Consider the following 24,220-nt stretch of genomic DNA (forward strand, 5'->3'; position numbering starts at 1 on the left):
ATATATATTTGTTTAGACTATATATTGAAACAATTGAGTGAGTGGTGTTTTTCTTTCGTTTGTTTTTTAATTGTGATGTTCGCTCTTTGCTTTTTAATACAATAGTTTTACATTGTAAAGTTGCTCTACTGGCTAAACTGGAAGGAATGATTGCATTTAATTATTTTTGGACACAAAGTGTTTGATAAACTTAATAAATTAGGGAATAAGGGTAAGGTAGTGTGTCAACAATATAAATAAGATCATCATAATTAACTAACAGATACGAGGGATAAGGTATGTTTTGGGTTTCGGGGTAGAGAGATGTCCTTGTTTTTTTGTTATTTTTGTTAATTAACAGCCAAGAACAACAAATGAAAACATTACACACTTAGGATCCTAAGGACATACATATGTACATATGTATAGTTCACTAAACATAATTTTGGTAGTTACATCTCCATTTTTGGGCTTAAACTAGTTGCTCGTTTGGTTTGCCTAACATTAGTAAATACACAATACGTACACTTAAGGCTAAACTACTTAATGATTATGATGTGTGGATTACAATTGGGGATTAGGGATCAAAATCAGAATCATAAACATAAAAAGAAATCAAATAGAAATAGATAATAGATAATAGATTCTACGGAAATGGATTATGTATCGATTAATTTAATAGCTGGGAGGCCGGAAATTAAAGCTTTGTATGTTTGACAGTGTCCGTCCAGTAGTTCTGTATTGTCATCGCCTCCAGGGAGTTGAGGAACGAATCGTTGTCCAGGCTATACATCTCATCCGAGTTGTCCTGCGGAATAGATACATTTCATTATTAAAACGTTCAAAAGGCCATATATGTATACTATAAACTTTGGTCACGAATCCTTACACTCACCCGCATGGTGCTGTCATCGATGTAGACACTGGAGTCCGGTTCGCTGAGGGCCTGCGGCTTGTTCAGATACCGCCTTCGGTACAGGACGATGCCAATGGTGCCCACTGTACAGCAGATTCCGAATACAGTGAAGCAGATCGCTGAAATGGCACCAGCGTCCAGGAAGTAGGTTCTCTACGGGGATTACAAAACAGCAATCTTTAAATACAGTACGAGGACTACGAGGAAGTCCAACCCACCTGAATGGCCAGTGCCTCGGAGGAGATGTTGCTCTCCTGATCGCCTTCTGGTCCGTCGTAGAAGCCACTGCCTGATATGCTGGGCGCCGCGGAGGCGGATCTCGTCAGGAGACTCTTGGTGTCGCTGGAGAAGTTGATGTAGCGATTGATGTGCTTGTACTCCGCCGACAGGACCTTCGACTTCCGCGACCGGTGCTCCGTCTCCGCCCGCCTCAGCTCATCCTCCTTGTTGGCGTTCTCGAGGGTGAACGGCGCCTTCTCACCCTCCGGGGACACGCCCACTCCCGCCAGCAGCTCATCTGACAGCCATTCGGTGTGGATTTTTGGCGTTGAGGGCGTGGCCGGAGCCGAAGGCGTCGTGGCTGTGGAGGGTGTTCCCCCAGATACTTCGGTTTGTTTCGCGGTCGCCAAAGTGGAAGCAGTTGTGGGTGTAGTTGTTGATCCTTCACCAGATCCTGATGAAGCTACTCCCGTGCCTGATCCTGATGCTCCTTGCCCAGATCCTGATCCCGATCCTGTTGCTTTAGCTTCTGTGGTCGTTCCACTGATTGGAATGGGTTTTGTGGTGGTACTGCTACTACTGCCATTTGTACTGCAAATTAAAGGATGTGTATTCTAGTCAAGGACATAATCCTGTAAGGACCTACCTAGTACTACTGCTAAAATTCGTAAAATTGTTTAGCTGGTCGGCGGTAAAGTCCGCCGAGCGTTTAAACTCGAACTGAGCCAGTTCCTCGGCGGCTTCGGCCTCGGCATCTGGTTCCTCCTCATCCTGGCCAGTCTCCACCTGCTCCTGCTTCTGCACTTGATCCTCCTGTTGCGGCTGCTCCTGCTCCTGCTCCTGCTCCTCCTCCACCTCCTCCTGAAGCTCTTCCAGCTCCTGTCGAGCCACCTGAGGCCGGTGGGTCAGGTCCATAATGTTGCTCTGGGTGGCGGTGGACCAGGTCTGACTCACAGTCGTCTGGTAGAGCTTTGTGGTACGAACCGACTGCGTGACGGCCGTCTCTTGGCTGGGATATGTATGGACATGGCTGGCAAGGAAGTGGGCTGTAATAGAGAACCCAAAACTATAAGTGGGCACTTGGAAGGTCTTTGGGAAGCAGGGATACCCACCGCTTAGGATGAGAGTTATCCAGAACCAGTGTGACCACCAGTAGAAAGTCATGATGCGCTCCGTGCTGTGATCTTGTCGAGACTGCCGCCGATTCTGTTGCCAGGAAACGAAACAAAAACAACAAATTAAACACCTTGGTGGATGAGTCATCGATATATTGCTAAATATTTTGCGTTTTACATTCTGAGAAATTGAGGAACTGGTTTTCATGAAGCCTTTTTGGGGCATTACTTCATGGCATCCATCTCCTTATCCCCCCGAAGGTCGACGACTGGTAAGTATGTATTTCTCCAGGGCCCAGCCTGCAGCCCAGCTCATCCACACCCACGACATTAATAAATAAAAGATGTAACTTGTCTCGGAAAGGCTTTTTTTGTTGGCCTGGCCCTCTTGAGCTTGGTCTTTCTTAATTGTTATTTTAGTTTATATACAAGTAGTCGACTTGAAGATACTCTCTAAAAAGATTTAAACGGTCTTAACTTTAAGAAATAATAAATTTCACATTTTTTAAGTCTTGTTTATACATATAGTCTTAAATATACATACATATAATGATTTTTTATCTAATAATTTTAAAGAACTTTGTTAAAGTTTATTCTTTGTTGTAGATTCGGAAGTCTCCAAGTACCGGGTATGATTTCTTAAAACTAGTATTTTTTGAAGACAAGTACCGGGTATGATTTCTTAAGCCTAGTATTTTTTACATCTATTCTATTACAGATCCTCTTACGTAAATCTCTTCCATCTTATAGACCCCTATCTTTGTTACAAACCATTCCACAACTACATCATTCCTCTTATACTCTCCAAGTACCGGGTATAATTAGCATACCAATTTTGGGCGTCTGTGAAAATAAATATTTGGTGGTGGCTGCCTTTGTTCTTTTTGCTTATTTCTTTTTTTTTTTTCGTGGAAACCACAAATTTTTAAAGCCCGGCCTAATTCGTACAAGTATCTTTCTATCTCTATCTCGTGTATCTAAGTATCTGTGTGTGGCACGCACATTAGCTTGTGCCAAAAAAAAAAAAAAGAGCAGAGAATCTGCTGTTAAACGTATTTTTCCCATTTATTTGGGTTAATGTCTCCGAACGAACAGTTGAGTGAAATGTCTTGTTTGAGCTGTGTTCTCTAACTGATAAGATAAAGTCTAGCGAGTACATATATACCATTAGTTTATATATTAGTATCTGACATATATATGACATTACGCATACGCCACTTTGTACACAAAAGCGGCGTGTTGACATGACGGCACCAGGCATCAGGCGTTAAAGGTCACAAAAACAATTTGCTTACTTGCTTTAAGCTTTTTTATACTTTTTCATACTTTTGATGCTTTAATGCTGTATGCTTTATGGTAATTCGAGTGGCCATAAAGCCAAAACAGCAATTGTTTAAGGCCCTGTCGGCGATTCGATGTAAAAAAAAAAAACAGAAGCCCAACAAACAGAGAAGTTCTACGAACCATAACGAATGACATCCATACCAGATTTCGGATGCTAGATTTAGATTTAGACTCTGAATCGGAATCAGATTTTAGATTCAAAAACTACTAAAACTTAGCATAATGCACCTGCTTGTTTTTTTGAACAGTGCTTTTAATCTACGATCTCTGAGCCGCATTTGAAATTGGACTCAAGGCCTAGGGGTTTTGGGCCCTTCAGGCCCTCTACTTGGCCGACCATTTCATAATAGCACCACAAAAAAGCACGGGGATTGAAAAGCAAGGCAGGGAAAAAGCAAAAATGCACTTTCAGATGCCCACAAAACTGGAGCAAGTGCCGTCGACACATTGCAATTAAGTCTGAAAGACACACACACAGTCGGGGCCCAGTCAGAGGAAAATAAATATTTGCTTCAATCAAGCGTTGGAATACCCTTCCTATGAAAGTGTCATAATAATGTTTGTTTGGATGTTTGCACTGTCATATAGTTTATTTTTTAAGAGAGAAGCTGTCTTGATTGTCACATAAGTCTAAAAATGAACCGGATTCTGGACGTTTTTATGGCTCACGGTTTTGGTTATTGTATGGGAACTGGTAATAAAAAATGTATATTTAAAGATGTTTATAAAAAAAAACGGTTAATTCTGAATGATATTTTTGTTTCAACAATATGCCAAAGTTAAGCCAGAGAATATGAAATAAAAAAGCTCCAGAACAAGGCAGAAAACCACTTCTTTGTATGGAAACTGGTACTAAGACTATATAGAGTTATATGTGGAGTATATTTATAATAAAGAGTTTAACTTTTATTTGAAGAATATAACAAAGTTAAGCCACACAATAAGCTTGAGAACAAAGCAGTAAACCTGTGACGAAGGCACTCTTTCATCCAAAAACTTATTTCTATTTATGACCCAACTACTTTTGACAAATATCGCAACAAAGTGCTAATACCTTCTGAAAACAGGGAACTAACTTAAGAGAACAAATAAAATTAAAACCCGCGGGGGAAAAAAAAATCCAAAAGAAAATACTGGCAACCTTCAAGAGCAACAAAAAAACGAAAAAAATAAAAAAAGAAAAAATTGAAAAAGGCGTCGCGCAAAGTGCAATAATTATATGCAAAGGGGGAGGGGCGGAGATCAAAAGACGGGGGAGCTCTGGGGTGGGACTGGAAAAGTGGGTGGGAAAGTTCACGCTCACTTTCTATTCAAGGCACGCGATTTTTGTGCACCGAAAGAAAAATACCAAGAAGGAATTTATATTTAAGCATTTGGTCACACTTTAAATTTTTATAAAGGATGGTTATTGGTTATCGATAAAAGCGATAGCGATAAATTGCTTATTATTTTACAAGAAATTGTTTAGATCTTAAGAATAGTTAGTTATAGAGGTTTATATAGATGTTTTCAATTGGAGTTTTCGATATAATATCTGTCTTAAAATAAATTATTGTATATAAGTGTTAGGTTATCGCACTATTTATCGATTTAAGCTAAAAAATTAAAAAAATGCCGATCTAGTTCTACAATTGCTATGAGATCCCCTTTAATGTCCAAAGTAACCTTTGGAACATCGTTCCCTTTTGATATCACAGCGATTCCAAATTTCGATTTAGACCCAACTAGTACACTGAACTCCCCAAATTGAAAAGGAACTCCCTTTTTTTTGTTACCAACTTTTGGTTCTTTTTTATACAATCATATCTAGATTACAAGCCAGCCTCCAAAGCAGCCAAAGGAGTAGCCATGTCTACGCCTAAATCTGGCAAGCCAGCGATCCGCAAGGTCAAGTTCTTGGTCGATTCTGACCAGGAGCCGGAGATGGATAATGAGGACGTGCGCTGTGCCGGCGGCGATGCCGAACTGCGAATGGCACAAAATAGACAGAAATCGAAGAAGGGCCGTCATAACGAGGAGCACTATCAAGAGATGCAACTTTCACCCAATGATCCGGACCGCCAAATGCTGTACAAGATATTCCAGAAGCTGAGTGTGGCCGAGCAAGTAGTGCTCCACCGCACGGTGCGATTCCTGCCGGACGCATGTTCGATTCATTGGCGAAACACATGCCGGAAGCTGGACTTCCGCGTCCTAAGCGAGGAGCTGCCGGTGGAGAGACATCGGAACTACATGTTGGCCCAAATGGCCGAACACTATCGCTCCGTATCCTTCGTGGCCCATCGCCTGCAGGAGAATCTCAACATCCTGGAGCGTGCGGGCGTGAAGTCCCTGAACGGTGTGCAGAGAGTGGAGCTGTTGCTACTCGAAGGGGAGGATTCGTTGCCGCTGGAGCTGGTTAAGGACGAAAGCCACGCTGGCGGAGATGCCAAGCCTAAAGGTGTGGCCCAGTGGCCGCTCCACGCCCTGCCCAAGCTGATGAAGAATGTGAAACGCGTGAAGGCCCAGTGCGACATCCAAGTGCACTTTGTCGAGCTCTTCACCGATCTGGAGCTGTTCATCCTCTACGGCAGCATATCCCAGTCGGCTCTCACCGGCATCTTCGAGCGCTGCCAGCAGCTGCAGAGGCTCTTCCTGAAGTTCAACGACCGCAATTACAGCCAGAAGCTCAGCCTGAAGAGCATCCGAAAGTGCACGATGCTGCGGGATCTCTCCGTGCCAGTGTCGCTCTTCAACCGCCATAAGGAGCTGCTCATTGATCTGCAGCAGCTCCATCTCCTCGAGATGACGCACTGCGATAAGAACGTGCCCCTGGCCATCGAATGCATGAGGTACGTGATCAACCAGAGGGCGGAAGCCATCGAGCAGGTGCAGCTGGACTGCAAGTGCTTCGCCAAGAAGCACATCAATTGGATGCAGGAGGTGGGCCTGGAGCGATGTACTGGGCTGCGCGGCCTCGTCCTGGTCAACTGCGTCTTTGGCAACCGCGAGATCTGCCAAATGACACTGCCCTGTGTCCAGAAGTACATCGCCCTCATCAGTTGCAAGGAAATCAAGGAGTACCAGGTGCTGGACATGGTTCGGCTGTGTGCCGGCCTCAGCGAGCTCTACCTGATCGATTGCCCACAGCTGACCTGGCGGATGCTGCAGGGACTCTATCGAATCCGCAGGGACGAGAACCTCTCCTATCCCCTAACGGTCGTGTTGGGAAGGTGTCCCACCCTCCGGAAGGACTACCAGACCATGGTGGGTTGAGCTGCGACCTTTATTCCTCTTCTTCTAAACTCTAACCCTAACCCTCCCCCTAGTACTCGAACTACTGGTTCTTCAAGCGGTCCTACATCAAGATCGATCGCATCCAGGGCGAAAGCCGACCCATCGAGGACATCCAGATATTTTTTTACCAAAACCCGGAATCGGACGAGAATCTGAAGCCGGCGCTGAAAATGAAATCAGCGCTGGATTAGATCCCATCAGGAGGAGTGGAGTATCCTCTTGTTGAATGGACGTTAATAGTTTAGATTTAATAACTTTAAATAGCTCATCGGTTAGATCCTAGCAGGAGAGTATCCATTTGTTGGCTAGACCGTTAATAGGATAGAGCTAGAGTAACTTGCAACTAAATATATATTATTTAAATTCGTAAAGATGTCTTTTATGAGCCGAAACGATCCCAACAATGGCAGGTAATTGTTGCTTTGCGACACAGTACCTGCTATTTTCCAGCATTTTGTATTTAAATATCTCTCTTCTATTTGTATTTTCCCCTTTAATTTCTCTAGAGAAGACTCTGAGAGCTTTCTTTGTCTTTTATTTTTTTGTTGTATTCACTTATCTAACAAATATGTTAGTCAGGGCCCCGCACATTTTTTGGCATGCAAATCCGACCAGCAAATCGAAAGTGAAGGCCCCGCCGGAACCGCCGGCTCTGAGAACAAAGTGAAATTTCATTTTCAAAGGCCTACTATATGGTGGAAATCGGGGTCACCAAACACCAGACAAAACAATTGCCAACGAATCCCATGTGCATTTCCAATTAAAAACCCAAATGAGCTTAGGAAGGTGATTATTTCGCTAAAAGATTGATCCATTTAACATATTTTATGGTGCAATTTCACAATTTAATAATTTCTTAGATAACTCCTCTATACTTTCTTTCGATTTTCGATTCGCCGCAGTGTCTCGGGTAATTCATAAAATGCGATAATGCACCCAGAGCCTAAATTGATTTTTTCACTTTTGATTAGATAACCCACTTGAGTTGAGGTGAGTCATGATAATAAATTGGAAAACTATAAAAAAAAAAATATGTACTCGGGTTCTGAAGCTGAACCACTATCACTACCTTTTGTTGGTAAACTACAATGGGCGGTGGGCTGACAATTTGATTTTGTTACTCCATTCCATTTATTATTTATTTTATTTGCCAGTCTTGCTCTGCTTTTGGCGTTGACTTTACTTTCTTTGATTGAAAAGTGAAATTTATCACAAATTTGTTTTTCTTTTGCAGTCTTGTCTGGCTATTATGTCTTTAAGAGTAATTATATCTAAAGGGCTTTCTTTATACCTCGAATTTTATTTGTACTTGAATTACTCGAACTATAGATATAGTTATTTGACAAGTTCTGGAGATATTCGATTTTTAGATGGACTCTAGGCTACTTTATACAATAATAGCATATTAAAGGATCTTTTCTCCTATTATGTCTTTAAGAGTAAATATCGACTTTAGATGTATGTACTTATTTTTCAAAATTTATTTGACAAATTCTGGAGATCTTTGGTGTTTTATATATCCCTATATAGTGATATAGACAGTCGAGTTATTTTTTCCATTTATAATAGCATATTGTAGGATCTTCACTGTATAGTATATTATATATAGTATATTATAGTATATTATATTTTGAACAGATATTATATCTAAAGAGGTTTTTAATTTAATTGCTTGGTGCTCGAACTAGATATAATAGGTTTTACCATATATGTATATAGGTATCTTTGACATATTATGGGAATCTTAAATATTTTATAATGTAATCCTTCGTTTAATTTATATTAGTGGATATTAGATGTCAGTGGATTTTTTGTGCTAGTATATCTTTAAAAATAATATGATTTTTTGTTTGATTTGTACCTGATTATCATATTTCTTTGACAAATTCTTGAGATCTTATAGTTGTTATATAGTTTTATATAGTATTATATAGTATTATATATAGTATTGTAGTATAGTATACTATATACTATAGTATATAGTATTTGGGAATCTTATTATCTTTGGCTTTGGGAATCTTATTTTTATTATTATTTCAAATATTATACTTTCTTTGCTATTAATGTTTTTATTTTTTTAATTGAAATATGTTAGTTTAGTTAGTTATAGCTACAATCTATAACAAACTAAAGAAAAAAACTATATTTTTCAAGTAAATTTATGGAGGCTTTGGGAGTCTCAAAGAAGTCTAAATACTTTAAATATAACTTTACTAATTTTGGTTTAATATTATTTAGCAGTCTTGTTTAGTAAAGTTAAGTACATATTTTTTTTAGTAAAGTTTAAGGATTGGCTGGCTTTAGATTCTACTTAATTCTTAAAGGGGTTCATATAGTTTAATATTATTTTTTTGGTTTTGTAGAACTATTACTACATGAACCTTTATTTAAATAAAGTATTATTGACTAGAACTAGGTGGCTGAGATTACTTAAAATATGTATAAGATAAGGCCCCGTGATTTCCTGGATTACACATATATACAAACATCCGCTCCAAATTATAATATGATATATCTTTTTCCATATAATGGAGATCTTAAATATTGTATAATGCACTCATTCCTTTTGGTTGATAATTGGATGTCTTTGAAGCTCAATTATTGAGCCATTCTTAAAGTCTTCTAATCGATAAAATACCAAAATTTAAAAATACTAAAATATATAGAAGTATATCCGTCCACCTGATCCCAAAAACACATCCATTAGAGCCACATTAGATACAAGTTCTATTCTGTGTAAACAATGCGAGGCGATACAAAAAATAAAAGAAAAACGAGAACTGCCATTTCAGGATTTGAGAATGAAAAATTTGAGATTACGGATCGATTTTAGCGTTCTTCAGTGCCGTGCGAACTCCGGAGGAGGCTGACTAAAGTCCGGCACTGGACGTGGCGCCTCCGGATAGCCGGGCGGCGGATAAGTAAAGTCCGGCGGAATGGAAACTGCACTCCCGGCATCTTCATAATTCGGATTCACGATCTGCGGCATGGGCAGAGACCCGTAGGGATAATAAGTCGGGTAGTAGGTACCCTCGTCTTGGGAGCTACCATCCACCAATCCACCATATCCATCGTCAAAGCCAGTCACTCTTATGCCGTCGAGATCGTCCATGCCGGGCCCTGCTCCAAGACCATTCACGCCGGCAGCTCCTTCAAAAGGTGAAGTTCCTCCTTGTCCAGTATATCCTCCCATGTCTCCTGAAAGATCTCCAAAACCTGCCTCAGCTCCAGTTCCACCAAATCCTGCTGCACCTTCACCATGTCCCGCACCAGCTTCACCAAATCCTGCTCCGTCTCCACTAAGATCTCCTGATCCTGCCATGCCAGGATCCATATTTGGATCGTCCTGGTATATGTGCATGCTGGCATTATAGGCTGGCATCATCATCGGCACATGGCCCATTCGGGTCATCTGGGCGTTCTCCGAGCGAATATCGTGGATGATGGGCATCAAGGCGTCCAGGAGCGGAATCTCCGTCTGCAGCACGGCCGCCTGGAGGCGATGCTGGTAATGTGGAGTTAGCAAGAATGAAGGCGACAAGTTGGCGTTAAAAATAGAGCAGTTGGGATCCCGATTTCCCGTCTTCTCCATCAGATTCAGGTCCATGAGACTGTAGCTCTGGAAGGCCATGTTGAGGGCGCCGGGATCCAGCGGCGATGCCTCAAAGCAGCCCATCGGCTCAATGGTAAACGTCTGAGGCTTCCCGCTAGCTATATTCACCGGAATCATAGTCACCGTAGTCTTGGGTTCTAGCACCCCCTCCGGAGGCGGTCTGTCTGGATTGGCAAAGTGATCCATGGCGTTGATTAGCGACGGCATGTTCGGCAGACATCCTGCCGTGGCGGTGGGCAGCACTCCCTGTGGCAGATGCAACGTAGCCCGAGTGATGCCCGGACGGGCCGCATAGCTGCAGTTCTCGTCGCCCGACTGGGGAAGATATTCGGGTCCAGTGTAGACCATTTCGACGGTGGCACCGTCGCGGTGGACACGGTTGCTCAGAACGCGCCAGTCGTATGGAGCCTGGTAGGAGTTGGGTGGCCAATTGGCTTCCTGGAAGCTTCCTGAATTCTCCGACTGGAAGGACTCGTTGCTGGGCTGCTGGGCCTCAATTTCGGCCTCAATCCTCTGCCGCGGGACAAATTCCGGACAATCTACACGTGGAAAGCCATTGTTCAGATTTGGAACGTTAATGGGAATCGTCGGAGGAGGCGGAGGAGGAGGAGGAAGAGTCTGCGGTAGAGGCTGCTGCTGCTGCTGTTGTGGCATATACTGCATTTGGGGTTGGAACTGTGGCTGCTGATAGCTCTGTCCCGGGAGCTGCTGCACATATTGTGGTTTGTGGAACGGCGGCCTGGGCATCACCGGCTGCTGAAGATTCAGTTGCTGCAACGATGGATGCTGGATATTAAGACTATGGAACGACTGCTGCTGCATGGGCGCCATGGGCTGGTGCATCTGTGGGATATGTTGCAGCGACTGGTGCTGCTGTGGCAAGAAATGATGCTGCTGCCTGTTTGGCTGATAATGATACTTCGGTGGCCTGAACTGCTGATGATGCAAATGCTGCTGCTGCTGCCCGAATAGTTGCTGTTGATGCTGCTGTTGCATTTGCCGCTCAAAGTTCTTGTGAAAGTTTGGACGCGGAAAGTTCTGGTGCGGATGCTGCTGCTGACGATTCTTAGGGAAGAAATGCTGCTGCTGCTGCTGCTGCTGTGGACCATTTGGTCGATGTTGGAACTGCTGTCTGGGCTGAAACTGTTGCTGCATCGGCTGCTGATTCTGATTCTTTTTATTCACATAGTGCTGCTGCTGCTGCTGGTGCTGGTGCTGGGGACTATGCATCTTATGGTGCTGATTCTTCTGGTTGTGATTCTTGTGAGCTTGATTTTGATGCTGTTGCTGCTGAGGACTATGCATCTTCTGATTCTGAATCTGATTCTGTTGCTGCTGCTGCTGTTGCAAATGTGGCTGAGGCTGAGGCTGATGCTGCTGCTGCTGCTGCTGCGGCTTCGCCTTGTTCTGGGGCTGCCCATTTTGCTGATTCACATTGTGATTCTTATTCGGGTTCTGGTTCTGGTGCTGACCACCCTTTGGCTGCTGCGCCTGCTGCCCTGGCTTTGGATTCATTTGCTTCTGTTGCTGCAACCAGGAACCATAAAATTTAATAGTATTTGGCCTAGGGCACTAAGCCTTTTTTTTGTTCTACTAACTTGTAAATCTACAAAGCTGTCTAGTATTACTGTGTATGTATATTGTACGTCTATTCTGACCCTATTGTATGAAGGGAGTAGGTCGACTGAGGTTACTGCCAAGGGTCGACAGCCTAGATATTGAATTGAAAAGTCAAAGGCTACTTGGTTCTTCAGAAAACACAAATTAAACTGAAAATTATAGTATTTCTCATCCTACATAAACATGGTCTTTGTATCTGAAGAGCTGAAGGAGTTTTAACTTTAATTTTAACTTTCTTACGCGTATCTTATTCTAGTAACTAGTACTAGTAGTAGTCTTTATTAACTATTAACTAGAAAAGGCTTATTCTGATTCAAACTACATAAAAAAAAACAACTTTAACAAGAATGCGCGCATGCGTCTGCAACCTAACCCTACTTTCCCTATTTTTAGGGAGTCCACTCCCAAAACTTTCTTAAATGTGCTTTCCTAAGAGAACCTTGAAGTTATGTTCGAATACCGTTCTTCCTAAATACACTACCAAGTTTTAGATAAAAAAAAATAATTATTTACGTTTCCTGGCTGCCTATTCTGCTGTTGCTGCTGTGGATTCTTTTGCTGCTTCTTCTGACTATTCTCAGGCATGGATCCTTCGGCCGGTGGAACTTCGCTGGCTGACTTTAGAGGCTGGCCCTGGTTTTGGTTCTGGTTCTGACCTTGATTCTGATTCTTCTTCGGCATGGCCTGACCTCCGGATGAATCCACCTTGCCACCTTGTGGCACTGCTGCCTGTGGCGACTGCTGCTGTTTTTGCTGTTGCTGCAGCTTATGTTCTGCCTGGGGAATGGTCTTTGGCTTCTCGCCGCTTCCATTCGGCGGCGCCTTTTGGAACTTTTGATGATTTGGCTTCATTGATGACTGTGTCTAGTGCTGGGGAACTTACGGTTCGGCAATGCGCCTTTAAATAGTTGTTAAGAAAAAAAAAATACGAAGAAAAAAGGCACAACTTTTCACCTGAATTTTTGGGAATAAACAAGATTCGTGTCACGTGTTGCCTGACAGCCTCCTTACTTTTAAACGGTACACCTTCAACACTGGCTGAAGCTTGACACCAGGGTTGCTACGATATCGAACAACCGATAACGCGCACATGGTAATCGATAACAGATTTTAGAGGTACAAGAGTGTTTTTTTTAGGTTAAACTTGAATTAGAGGACAAATCATTTAAATAACCTTGCTTATTTGGCTAATAACACCAATTAATGGCTTAAACATCTAACCATTTTGTTCTATATAGGTACAATTTGTCAAATCATCGTTTAAATTAAATTGTTCAATGACCAGGTGGACATTATTGTTAACTTAATTATATTATTTTAAGTGCCAAGCATGTGGAACACAATACTCTTACAGATACCTATATCACATACATATTTTCTGTGTATTATTTCCATTCAATCGACTTTGTTTCCCCATCATTAGCCCCCATGATCGGATCGCAATATTTCATAGTTTTACGCAAGATGCAACAATGGGCGAATGCCAAGATGAGATTTCCATTTCCAAGAGGCCAAGAGTTGCGTTTTTCGGTTTGCTCCGCTTTTTATTGTCTCTATTGTCTTGGCATCTTGGTTTGGAAGCTTGGAAGCTGCAATTGCAGTTGAAAAAAAAACAATAAAACAAAAAAACAACCCAACCGGATGTACTGCAAAAATTTTAAAATTCATTCCCATTTTTCTGCATATGATTTTTCAGTTTTTTTTTTTTTGTTTGTTTTGTTAATCACATTTTTCACTTCCCCCCTCTAGAGATAAGTGTATATTTTTTTTTTACCAGTAACTTACAGTTTTCTGTTGTGGTTCGCTTTCGAGTTTCCTTGATGAGTTTTCGATAAATATTTTCCGGTTTTCAGAATACAAGCTGCAATGAAAATTTCAAAATTAAAATATTGAGTTTCTTGAAATTGAATAAAATTTGAATTTTTATTTTTGAAGGACATGTTGTATATGTTTTGATTTTTGTCTCATTTGGATGCGCTCCAGTGCGGCTACACCTGGCTGATCTCTTGGCCCCTGATTATGTATATATCTTAAGATTTAGTTTCAGTATGAGTTTCGTTTTGCTTTTGACTGTCTTTTTTTTTTTTGGTTAATCAAGTCTAGCTGCCTTGGCGTTGGGTTAATTACAACCTGGCTGGGTGCGTTTTTGAAGCCATTACTTTTGTGTGATTATTTTTTTTTTTAAGTTTTTACCATAAAGCCAACAGCGTCTCTTATGCAATGCGAGCCAATTAATTGTAATTTGCTATGGGGCGATAAGAACGTGCTCGAGTGTAACGAGAAATTCTCTGGGTTCGGTTCAGAAGCTCAACTCATCTGAGCTCTACCATAAAAAATAAACAGCAGGCGGAAAACAATTAAAGCCATTTATATAATTTTCAGAGAGTTTTTAATTTGAATTTTGTAAAGTGTTTTTTGAAAAAGTTTGTTTTTGATTTACGATATGTTTTATCGCAAATAGTTATCGAAATTTGCACATCAGCAAGATGCAAGTCCTAGGAACGCACTTATTTAATACTTTACATTACTTAGTAAGACTTTATTTAATAATAATTACTTTAAAAATTATTTCAGTAGAGATATGGTGCTCTTGATTTAATATTTATGTTCTTACTTGATTTCAAATTAAGAAAGTAATAGGTCTATCTTCTTTAGACTGTAAGACTGAGTCCTAGGGATGTACCATTCGAAAGCCTTTTCAAGTTTTAATTAATTTTTAATATTTATTTTTAGTAAAATTAAGCAGTTCTAGTCCCTCTAAATGTATATTTCTCATTATTTACCTTGTTCTATTTTATTTCCAGAACAAGAAAGTGACAAACCCATTTTTTTGAGGCTATTTTTGCTTTGAAATTCCAGGTAAGTTTCAGTTTCTTTCCCCTTCGCTTTCATATTACCAATAAACCGACGTGTCTGGCATGGCCAAAATGGTCGAGGAAAACCCAGAAACCAAGAAAACAAAACAAAAACATTCTATTGGGGTCACTAGAAGCGGTCGCCGGTAGAATTTTTTGTGGGTTTCGGGTTGTGGGTGCGACGATTATGCGCTCTGACACCGATTCCCGCCGGCTGATAAGTCCCGCCGTGGAATTGATTAGCTGACCCATAACTGGGATTACAACAAAAATATTGAATAGCTTCGAGGGCGGGAGAGACCATCAAAAGTTGTGACATTTGACCGGGTTCAGTAATACAACCTGAATGAACCAGTTTGATAGGTAAATAATTCAATAAATGATAATTGAGGTCATTTGAAATAGAACAATGCTTTTGGGCAAATAGTTACTTGGTTTAATGACTAACATAAATATTAATCGTGGTTCTAATATGGTAGTATCAACTCAAAAATACATGGAATACTATTGTATATACTGTGCTACAAAAATAAAAAAGCCAAAACAAAGTCTCAACTTTTTAAACGTCCAACTAATGAACTTCGTTTTGCCAAATCAATCGATTAATTTGACAAATGAAGCCATTAGCTTTTCGTCATCTATTTCTGTTGTCTTTTGACTTCCTCGCCAGTTGGCCTTTCCCCTTTTTGTTTTTGTATCTCTTAGTTTGTCATATTTGTAATATGGTGTCTTTAAATCCCAAAAAAAGCAGCTCTCACAAAGCTTGTATGCCCTTCAGGGACTATGGCTTAATAGAGGTCTCCCCATTTTCAAGGCATCCCATCGCGAAAAATGGACAAAAAATCTGAAAAATATTTTATCCCAGGATTTTGATGCAAAATGGTGGAAAATTGAGGTACTCCGCTTGAGAATCGGATGAGAATTGGGGAAGATATAGTGACTATATTATAGTCATCACATGCGGCCGTATAGGGGAAAACCTCATTTTTAAGGCATTCCATCAGGAAAAATGGACAAAAAATCTGAAAAATATTTTATCCCAGGATTTTGATTCAGAATGGTGGAGAATCGATCTAGAAATCGTTTCAGGTACCCCGCTTGAGAATCGGATGAGAATTGGGGAAGATATAGACATCACTGTGGACCCTATAGAGGACTATACCTACTAATCCCTACTCACAGGGATGGCCATATCTCTGATTATACATATCCTATTCCTAAATGAGAGACTACAATCATTGATTAATTCTTTAATATTTTATAACTTTGTAGTACCCACTTGAAGAGTAAAAATATCAAAAATCCTAATAGCTGTATGGCCATCCAAAGACTTTGTTGCAAGCGTTCGTTCAACTTTGCATTTGAATTTGCAAATCGCCGGCACGCCACATCCCAGCCATCATATTATAATGATATGGCTAATTTCGATGCTTCGCACATACATATGTCTCGGATGAACGGTAAGAGATGATGGATGAAGGGAGGGAAGGGAGGGGGAGTATCGGAAGGGGCCAAGTTAAGCTAACTATGTGCAAATGATCGGTTAAAAAAAAAAAGAAAAAAAAAAAAAAAACAAGAAAACGAAAAACGAAGTGAAGCGAAAATGTATTTGCCAAATTTTTAATAACCATAATTAAGTGCTTAAGGCCAGGCAGGAAATTGCATAATTGCGTTGACTACCACCACAGGTGATGTCTGCATTGTCTGCCTCCCCCTACTACCTGTCGTACCCCCCTTAAGTCTCACCATTATGCAAATGCTTTTTTGCCTTTTTTCCCGCCTTGTTCTAGTCGCTGGTACATCGTCACGTATGTCCCAAAGTCGCAAAAAAAAAAACGTATCAGAACGAAAACCTCACTTTGACGTCAATCGCCAGCTAGGGGGGTCTCTGAAGCTCCACCTTCTGCCTGCCACATTCTGATTAAATCCCCCCTTTTGAAATCAACAAATATCCACGAAATCGAAGAAAGAGCACGTTTCGGAAAATGCAATTCTCAAATATGCATAATATTTTGAGATTATTTTTTAAGGCAGGGATTTTCCATTCTATTAAGAGACTATGTATTTCGAGCAGTGTAGGGTTCTCCGGGAGCAGCGGGAAAAACTTTCATTTCAACCATATTGGTTAATGACTCTCGGGGCGAGGTCTTGGCATTGAAATTTGATTATTGATGATTGCACGCGAGCTCCCAAGAGTGGAGAGAGATATATGTATATGTATATATGTGGTTCCAAAACGAAACCGAAACCAACTAAAAACTAAACAATTTGAAACTTCAGACTTTGAAGAAACTGAAAAAGTAAACCGAAAAACATTGCATCTTCCATTCAAAAGTGGGAAAACCTTTCCATTTGCTACCGTTTTCAGACAATGGGGGCCTGAATCCCCCCCTTCTTTGGATTCCCGGGGGGGGAGCAGGCCCACTTTTACTTTCGGCTAATTGCATTACTTGGCCAGCAGGCGGCGCCACTTTCAAAAACTAAACTAAAAATAAAATTAACAATATAATATACATACATATATCTCTTAAAAAGCAATTTCCTTTTGTTGCAAAACTCTATTTGATGCCATTGAGTGAAGAGAGACGTTAAAGGGGTGACATCATAATGGGTCCTACATACATACTTCCCCCTAATTAATTACCCCCTAATTGTGATTAATCAATTTGCCATCTCATGTCTATCATGCAGGCATAATGCGTTACATGATTTTAAATATGGATAATTGGCAAGAGAGATGGTGAGGAGTAGAGGAGCCTCAACATTTAAAGCCTGATCATTATTAGATGGAAGATACATACAAAGATGGGGAGTACCTTAGTTCCTGTTTTGCCAATTTCCTTACCGGATGTTGGGAGGGGAATGACTGGCATACCACCAGGCTGGCTGGCAGATGCCCAGTACTCCATAGGCTTTAAAAGTCACTCTGGAAGAATAGCTAGTGAGTCATTTATGATGACAAATTTTGCTCACCAGGTCGTCTTCCCTTAAAAACCCATTTTAAATAGTGACTAATGACAGTATTTTAATGAAATTACTGGGCAATAAAAAAAGAGACATCCCTAAAATCATATTCCTGAATGGATTTAATACCATTGCGGAAATTCCTTTCAAGGTCTTGCTTGGAAAAAAAAAAAACCGAGAACTTCAAAGGAAAATATGTGCGGAAGAGCGGAAAATACATTTTCCCAGTGACTCGGAGAGGGGGAAAATGAGAAATGCTTAGATATTTAGCAAAAGAAAAGTCGCTGGAGCGACAATTCCCGTTCCGCTGTTGGTTTTAATTTCTATATATGGGAGGGGCACGAGGTGCTATAATACATAGATGAGATGTGTGCATTTTATATAACTTTTTTTTTAGACTTTTGTTTGTCTTTTTGTGGCTTAGATATACAGGGTTTTTTAAAGACAAATGGATGACTTCATAGAATTAATAATCAATAGTGTCATTCATTGGTTGGTTACAACGACTATATTGGATATTGAGGATTTTAAGAAATTAAAGCTTAAATTTATTGAAAGGTAATCGAGTGTTTATTAAAATGCTCATTAAAATCTGCTTAAAGACAGTAATCTTATATCTTCCTTAAAAAATCGGTAATAACGTCGACTCAATGGCTTAGACTTTTCATTGAAAAATCGTATCTAAAAAGAGCTTTAAAATCTGTCGATTCTATCGATAGGTAATCGAGAATTGATACTCTCTGCTTATTAGATGAAGATCTCTTATGCAAAGAGAGCTCCCCTCTTAAAATCTATAGTTTTAGAGATTATTCTCATACTCTATTCAAAAGCAGACTTTTTAGTGTCGATTTTATCGATAGTTAATCAAATTTAGAAACTCTTGTATTCAAAGACATCTCTCCTTTTCTAAATCTGTAGTTTCAGGGATAATTCTCATTTTTAACAGACTTTTCATTGTCGATTCAATCGATGGTTCATCTTCTCCAGAAAGAGAGCTTTAAAATGTATCGATTCTATCGATAGTTAATCGATTGCTCATTAACTCTCCTTAGAAGTATGAAATCTCTTAAGCAAAAAGAGCTCTCCCTCTCAAAATCAATAGTTACTTCGTTTGTATTCAATCTCTACTTAATAGCCCAGACTTTTCATTGGAAAAAACTTAATTTTTTTTTATTCAATCGATAGTTAATCGATTTCCCTTTAACTCTGCTTAATAATAGAAAATCTCTTATGCAAAAAGAGCTCTCTTTTTCAAAATCGACTGCATTTTTCGCATTTTTCCGCATTTTGCCGTCCCAGAAATTAGAGGAAAGGTAGGCAAATTGTCATCAAAAGGGGACCGGGGACCTGAACAGAGACCCTCGGTTGGGGCACATCCGCAGGCCGGGACGGCCAACGGGACGTATGAGTAACGTCAATTGAATTGACAGTTTAACAACAAATTACGCAACAGCCCGAAGGGGGGTGGGGAGGCAGCCCAGAGGGGCCGCCAGACAATAGCCCGGGGGCCTCATTAAATGCCGTTGAGGAGAATGTATGTGAGCTAATTATTTCTAGCTGCACAGCAAACAATTTAGATCAACATAAGTGGGTTATATGAATATACCGATATATGTGAATATTTAATAACTTAGCTAATCCACCAGACTTGTATTTGTAAGTTATGCATAATCCCTATTGGAAGAAAGGCATTTGTTTCAGTGCATGTCCGTGCTATTGTTGCATTTTTTTGTGACCCCCTCCCCTTGGCCAACCGACTTGTGTAATCCAAAACGGTGCCCCACTGTAGAGTGACCCGGAATGCGATGGCGGTGACATCACAGCTGAGTGGAACAATAATAATGGCAGTACAATAGTACCACAGCCACCCACTTCGGATTCGGATCCAATCGGTATAAATAAATTAAAGCGCGATTTGCATAAATTTGTAATCGAATCGAGTTGAGGTGACAAAGCGTGTAATTTATGCCACAGTTCGAGGGGTCGGACTCACTCTGATATCTCGGTATTATTTTGGTGAAGACACCTATTGTGTCTCCCTGTGTGTGTTGCCACAAAAGGCAAAAACAAATAATAATAAAAATAATAAGAGGCGGCGACAATGAAATTGTTTAACTGCAACTGCAACGGCATTAGCATTTAAATTTCCATTTGCATCAAGAGTTGGAGGTCTCCCAAGGCGGGATCTTCTATATTCTCCCATAATGATGTTCGCAAATTTGTGCAGTTTTTTTTTTTGGTCACTATTCGAAAGTCATAGAGTCATTCTGGGCCTTTGCCAATGACATTGTAATTCCCACAGCCGAAAAGTAGAGGGTCAACAGTGATTTTGGTTCGAGGGGTCTCTAGGGAAAAGGCCTGCTAGGAATTAGTTTCTTTAAATACTATAGTTTTAGTTTTAGTTCTAAAATAAAATTTTGATTATTCCATCATTGAGACTGAAGAATTTCGCATTCGATTTGGGTCAATGGGTGAAAAAGTGGGAACCTTGACGCGATCCTAGAGACACGAGTCTCGATGCCGAAACGGAACTGTGACTCGGGGAAGGTCAAAAGGCCCACGATCTTGACGGAGATGCCAAGTTCAAAGTCAAGACAACAATAATAAACAGAGTGATAACAAAGCCAACAAGGAAGTGTGAAGTAAGCCAAACAATCGAAAACCCCCTCTTGTAAGACACACACAAGAGGAGGGCACACCAGCTGTCGAAGACTATAACTTGAAATTCGAGACTCCAAGACTCCGAACTCGAAACCCGAGACTTAAATTATTCGATATGGAGGCTTCCATCCTCGCCGCCGGCAAATAAATCACTTGCCCCATTGATCACTCAATGTTTCCATCCATCTTTTTATGATCGAAGTGATCAGACTCCCCCTCCACTCCTGGCATTGGCCTAAATATGGTTATAGTATGGCTAAAACCGAAATAAACTTAATTGTTAATCATTTTAAATTAGAATTGAAATTGAAAAAAAAAAAAATAAGTGACACAACCAGATGTGATGATTCCCAGTTACAGACTGAATCACGACTTGAATCGTAGAGGCCTGGCTTTGAATATTAATTTATAATTATTTCGAAAAAAAGGCAACATTTTGAGGAAGTAGCACGCTTCTCCCCCCATCCCTTCGGGCCATATAAGTGAATTCCCCCCTTCGTGGTGGGGGCACCTTTTCCATTTCGATCCGCTCTTTTCAGAGATCCCCACCTTTCCAGATGTACAAGTCACAACAGACATGCTATTAAGATCTTGGGTTCTTAAGGGGCTTGACTAAGGGATACTCATGAAAGGGAATAGGATCTTATAGGGTGTATATCTTGAAGTTTATATATTAAACCAAAGAAATATGATTTGGAGGATAATATGTAGGAATTATTGGCTTTTATTTAAGGTTTTTAAAAATACCAGAGACATTGAGCTTAACTTTTCAAAACCCTTGATGGCCTTTTTTAAGAATTGTTGGGGATTTGAGGAAACAATTTTAAAGAAAACTATAATAGATATATTTCAGAACAATATTCAGATAATAAAATATTAAATTTAAGATTTTCAATAATTTTGATTAGAAAATTGGAAAATCTATAATTGTTATATCATACCAGAAGGGTTTTTATGGATTTTCAAATACTCTCATGTCCTGAAATAGTCCTGAAGCAATATGTATCTCGAAACCCCTCAAAACCCCTCCACAAAACCGATATCTCACCTCTTATTTTCACCTTTCGAGGGTATTTCAGTAGCCGCAGCTGATTCAGAGTCTGTTGTTGATTCTACTTACTTAACGTGTGGCCTCTATGCCCGGCCAGTCATAAACTGGTTTAACGACTCGAAGTTCTACACAACCGTATCGTACAGAAGTGAACTTATACACGGGTATATCCGATGAGAGAGGGTCTGACCCAGGGGGCGAGTGAGACGGGGCGAGATATAGAGTCAGGTAGGCACTATAGTGTCCGCCGTTGGAAAAATATAACAAAAATGTTAATCAGCCAATTGAGGCTGCACTTGGACTTGACAGCAGCTGCCTGCACTTGATAACTATGGCAATCGCAAAAAATAGAATATATAGAAAATGGAATACTATGTATACTGAGTGATGAGTCATAACCCATCTAGGCCAGGAAACACCACTCCCCCACCCCAACAGTGCCACCTCCCTATGGCCTATAACTACCGATAAGATAAGATACAAAAACATGATGAACAAAAAATGGAAAGAAAAAAAAGAAAGAAAAATAGTGGTAGCATCAGAATCAGTGCATGGCAGCTGGCAAAGTGTAAATGATTTAATATGCGACCAGTTAGCAGCATAAAAAAGCATACACCACCAATTGCCAATCCAGTTAAGAAAGGCATTAAGCCAAAAGCAACAGTACGCTGCTCGCTAACTGTAAAGAAAAAATAATAATAATAATAATAGCAAAGCGGGCCAAATAGATAGATAAAATCGCAGAGTCCGGGGCTGGCTCTATGGGGTTAACTCACTTTATCAGAGATCACTTAGCACCAAAGTGCGGCCAACTACAGTGGCTCTTAATAATTATCAACTCTTTCAATCCTATCAGAGCTTATAGCTGTAAAGTATATTCATAACAAAGAGATAATGGAAGACACTTGCTTTGTCTGGGTGGCTAAAACTCTTGCTTTATCAATACAATATATCATAAAATTTGTCAATAGGCCATAAAGCCCATTAGTCATGCAAAAAAATGTATTTCAACAAGGTAAGGAGGTCTATAATTGAGTAAGAGGAGTATATGATACCGGGTACTCTTCTCATTTTCAGGATAATAGACTAAAAACTTGTATTTTTCAAGAGGACCTTAAAGAGTTGGAATTATAAACTATAATTCTTTAAAAACCAAGTTTTAAACTAAGCATTAGGGGGTATAGTTGAGCATGGGGAGTATATGATACCCGGTACTACTCTTGTTTCCAGGATAATTGATAAAAAACTTGTAGTTTTCAAAGAGAACCATAATGGGTTAGAATTCTAAACTATAATTCTTTAAAAACCAAGTCTAAAACTAAACATTAGGGGGTATAGTTAAGTATGAAGAGTATATGTATGATACCCGGTACTACTCTTGTTTCCAGGATTATAGACTGATTGTAATTTTTAAAGAGTTGGAATTATAATAAATAAAATTCTTAAATATATCAAGTCCCAAACTTTACAATAAGGGGTATAGTTGAGTATGAGGAGTATATGATACCCAGTACTTTTCGCATTTCCAGGATAATGGACTGAAAACTTGTAGTTTTTAAAGAGAACCATAAGGAGTTCGAATTCTAAACTATAATTCCTTAAAAACCAATTCCCAAACTTAACATTAAGCCCTCATGATCTTGACCATATCCTAAACATAAAGTATAGACCCTAAAAGATCTTCAATCTGCATTTTCTCCTCAAGATTTTTTGGGACAACAAACCCCTTCTATAGTGTTTTCTTATTCAGGATCTATAACACTTTCTGTTAACCATGGCTTACTGTATTTATTAGCAATTGGCAACAGCGGCTTTTAGGCTTTTCGGGCTTTTTGGGGCTTTCGGCCATGCTCGACTAACTAACTGAGCCTCGTTTAACGGTCTCCTACAGTGATATTTTTGGCCAGCTGCTTGGCCATAAACAATAGACCATATTGCAGGAGATTCCTCCATTCATTTTCCTGTCCAGGAGATCCTTGCTCTGGCACACACACACACATACACACACGTGCGGCGTAAAAAGGACCTGCAGTTTGTTGTTTGACTTTTGGTTTATTGATTTTTAGCAGCCAGAGACAGGTTCACCAAGGAAAACACTGAAAACACTGGGAAACACACCCTTGTTGTGTTTGTATGCGTGATGGTATGCCTCTGTGTGTGTGTGTATGTGTGTGTATCCCTGGACAACAAAAACAAATACACCAAAGAAAGCCAAGGAGCTAATTAAATAAAAAGGCGGCTGCTATATTTTTCAACAGCCAGGATATTAAGGATATGTGTTTGGTATTTTTTTTTTTTCTCAACTCACTTTTAAGGCCAATTACACTTTGTATTTAATATTTTCTTTTTCGGTTTTTTAATTGAGATGTTTAGGTATATATCTGTATTAAATTTTTTTTTTTTGGTAAAGGCGGGCGTCTAAAACAACAACACAAAAGTGGCAACAGCACGCCAAAGACACTCACACACTCGAAAAAAAAAATTGGTTAAAACATAAAGCGACGATATACCGCGAATCCGCGAAATCGCACCTTGTTTTCCAAGCTGCGCGAACGTTATGAATCGTATGGATTCGTATACGTTATGGCCTCATCGACTGTTACCTCT

General features: G+C 40.1%; 3 protein-coding genes across 6 annotated transcripts; 1 reads left to right on the forward strand and 2 right to left on the reverse strand.

Annotated features, from left to right (window-relative positions):
• Positions 1 to 42: 42 nt before the first annotated feature.
• LOC108123666 (uncharacterized) lies at positions 43 to 24,182 on the reverse strand. 2 transcript variants are annotated; one of them, XM_017238920.2, is made up of 7 exons: positions 23,922 to 24,182; positions 13,868 to 13,943; positions 2,227 to 2,320; positions 1,761 to 2,160; positions 1,114 to 1,705; positions 875 to 1,048; positions 43 to 787 (listed from the first exon to the last, which is right to left on the reverse strand). In XM_017238920.2, exons 3-7 carry the CDS (start codon positions 2,276 to 2,278, stop codon positions 677 to 679), a joined length of 1,329 nt encoding a protein of 442 aa, XP_017094409.2. In that variant the 5' UTR covers positions 2,279 to 2,320; positions 13,868 to 13,943; positions 23,922 to 24,182; the 3' UTR covers positions 43 to 676. The 2 variants fall into 2 exon arrangements, with proteins under 2 accessions (XP_017094409.2, XP_017094407.2); XM_017238918.2 differs by having other exon boundaries at positions 869 to 1,048.
• On the forward strand, positions 5,254 to 7,220 carry LOC108123665 (uncharacterized). The gene is made up of 2 exons (XM_017238917.3): positions 5,254 to 6,819; positions 6,882 to 7,220. The coding sequence occupies exons 1-2, from the start codon at positions 5,422 to 5,424 to the stop codon at positions 7,038 to 7,040; spliced, it is 1,557 nt and encodes a 518-aa protein (XP_017094406.2). The 5' UTR covers positions 5,254 to 5,421; the 3' UTR covers positions 7,041 to 7,220.
• LOC138927761 (uncharacterized) lies at positions 9,553 to 13,166 on the reverse strand. 3 transcript variants are annotated; one of them, XM_070283028.1, is made up of 3 exons: positions 13,037 to 13,166; positions 12,596 to 12,980; positions 9,553 to 11,989 (listed from the first exon to the last, which is right to left on the reverse strand). In XM_070283028.1, exons 2-3 carry the CDS (start codon positions 12,932 to 12,934, stop codon positions 9,689 to 9,691), a joined length of 2,640 nt encoding a protein of 879 aa, XP_070139129.1. In that variant the 5' UTR covers positions 12,935 to 12,980; positions 13,037 to 13,166; the 3' UTR covers positions 9,553 to 9,688. The 3 variants fall into 3 exon arrangements, with proteins under 3 accessions (XP_070139129.1, XP_070139130.1, XP_070139131.1); XM_070283029.1 differs by having other exon boundaries at positions 12,596 to 12,960; positions 13,037 to 13,114; XM_070283030.1 differs by lacking the exon at positions 13,037 to 13,166 and having other exon boundaries at positions 12,596 to 13,027.
• Positions 24,183 to 24,220: the final 38 nt, after the last annotated feature.

The sequence above is a fragment of the Drosophila bipectinata genome, chromosome XR (assembly GCF_030179905.1).
Source record: "Drosophila bipectinata strain 14024-0381.07 chromosome XR, DbipHiC1v2, whole genome shotgun sequence".
NCBI lineage: Eukaryota > Metazoa > Arthropoda > Insecta > Diptera > Drosophilidae > Drosophila > Drosophila bipectinata.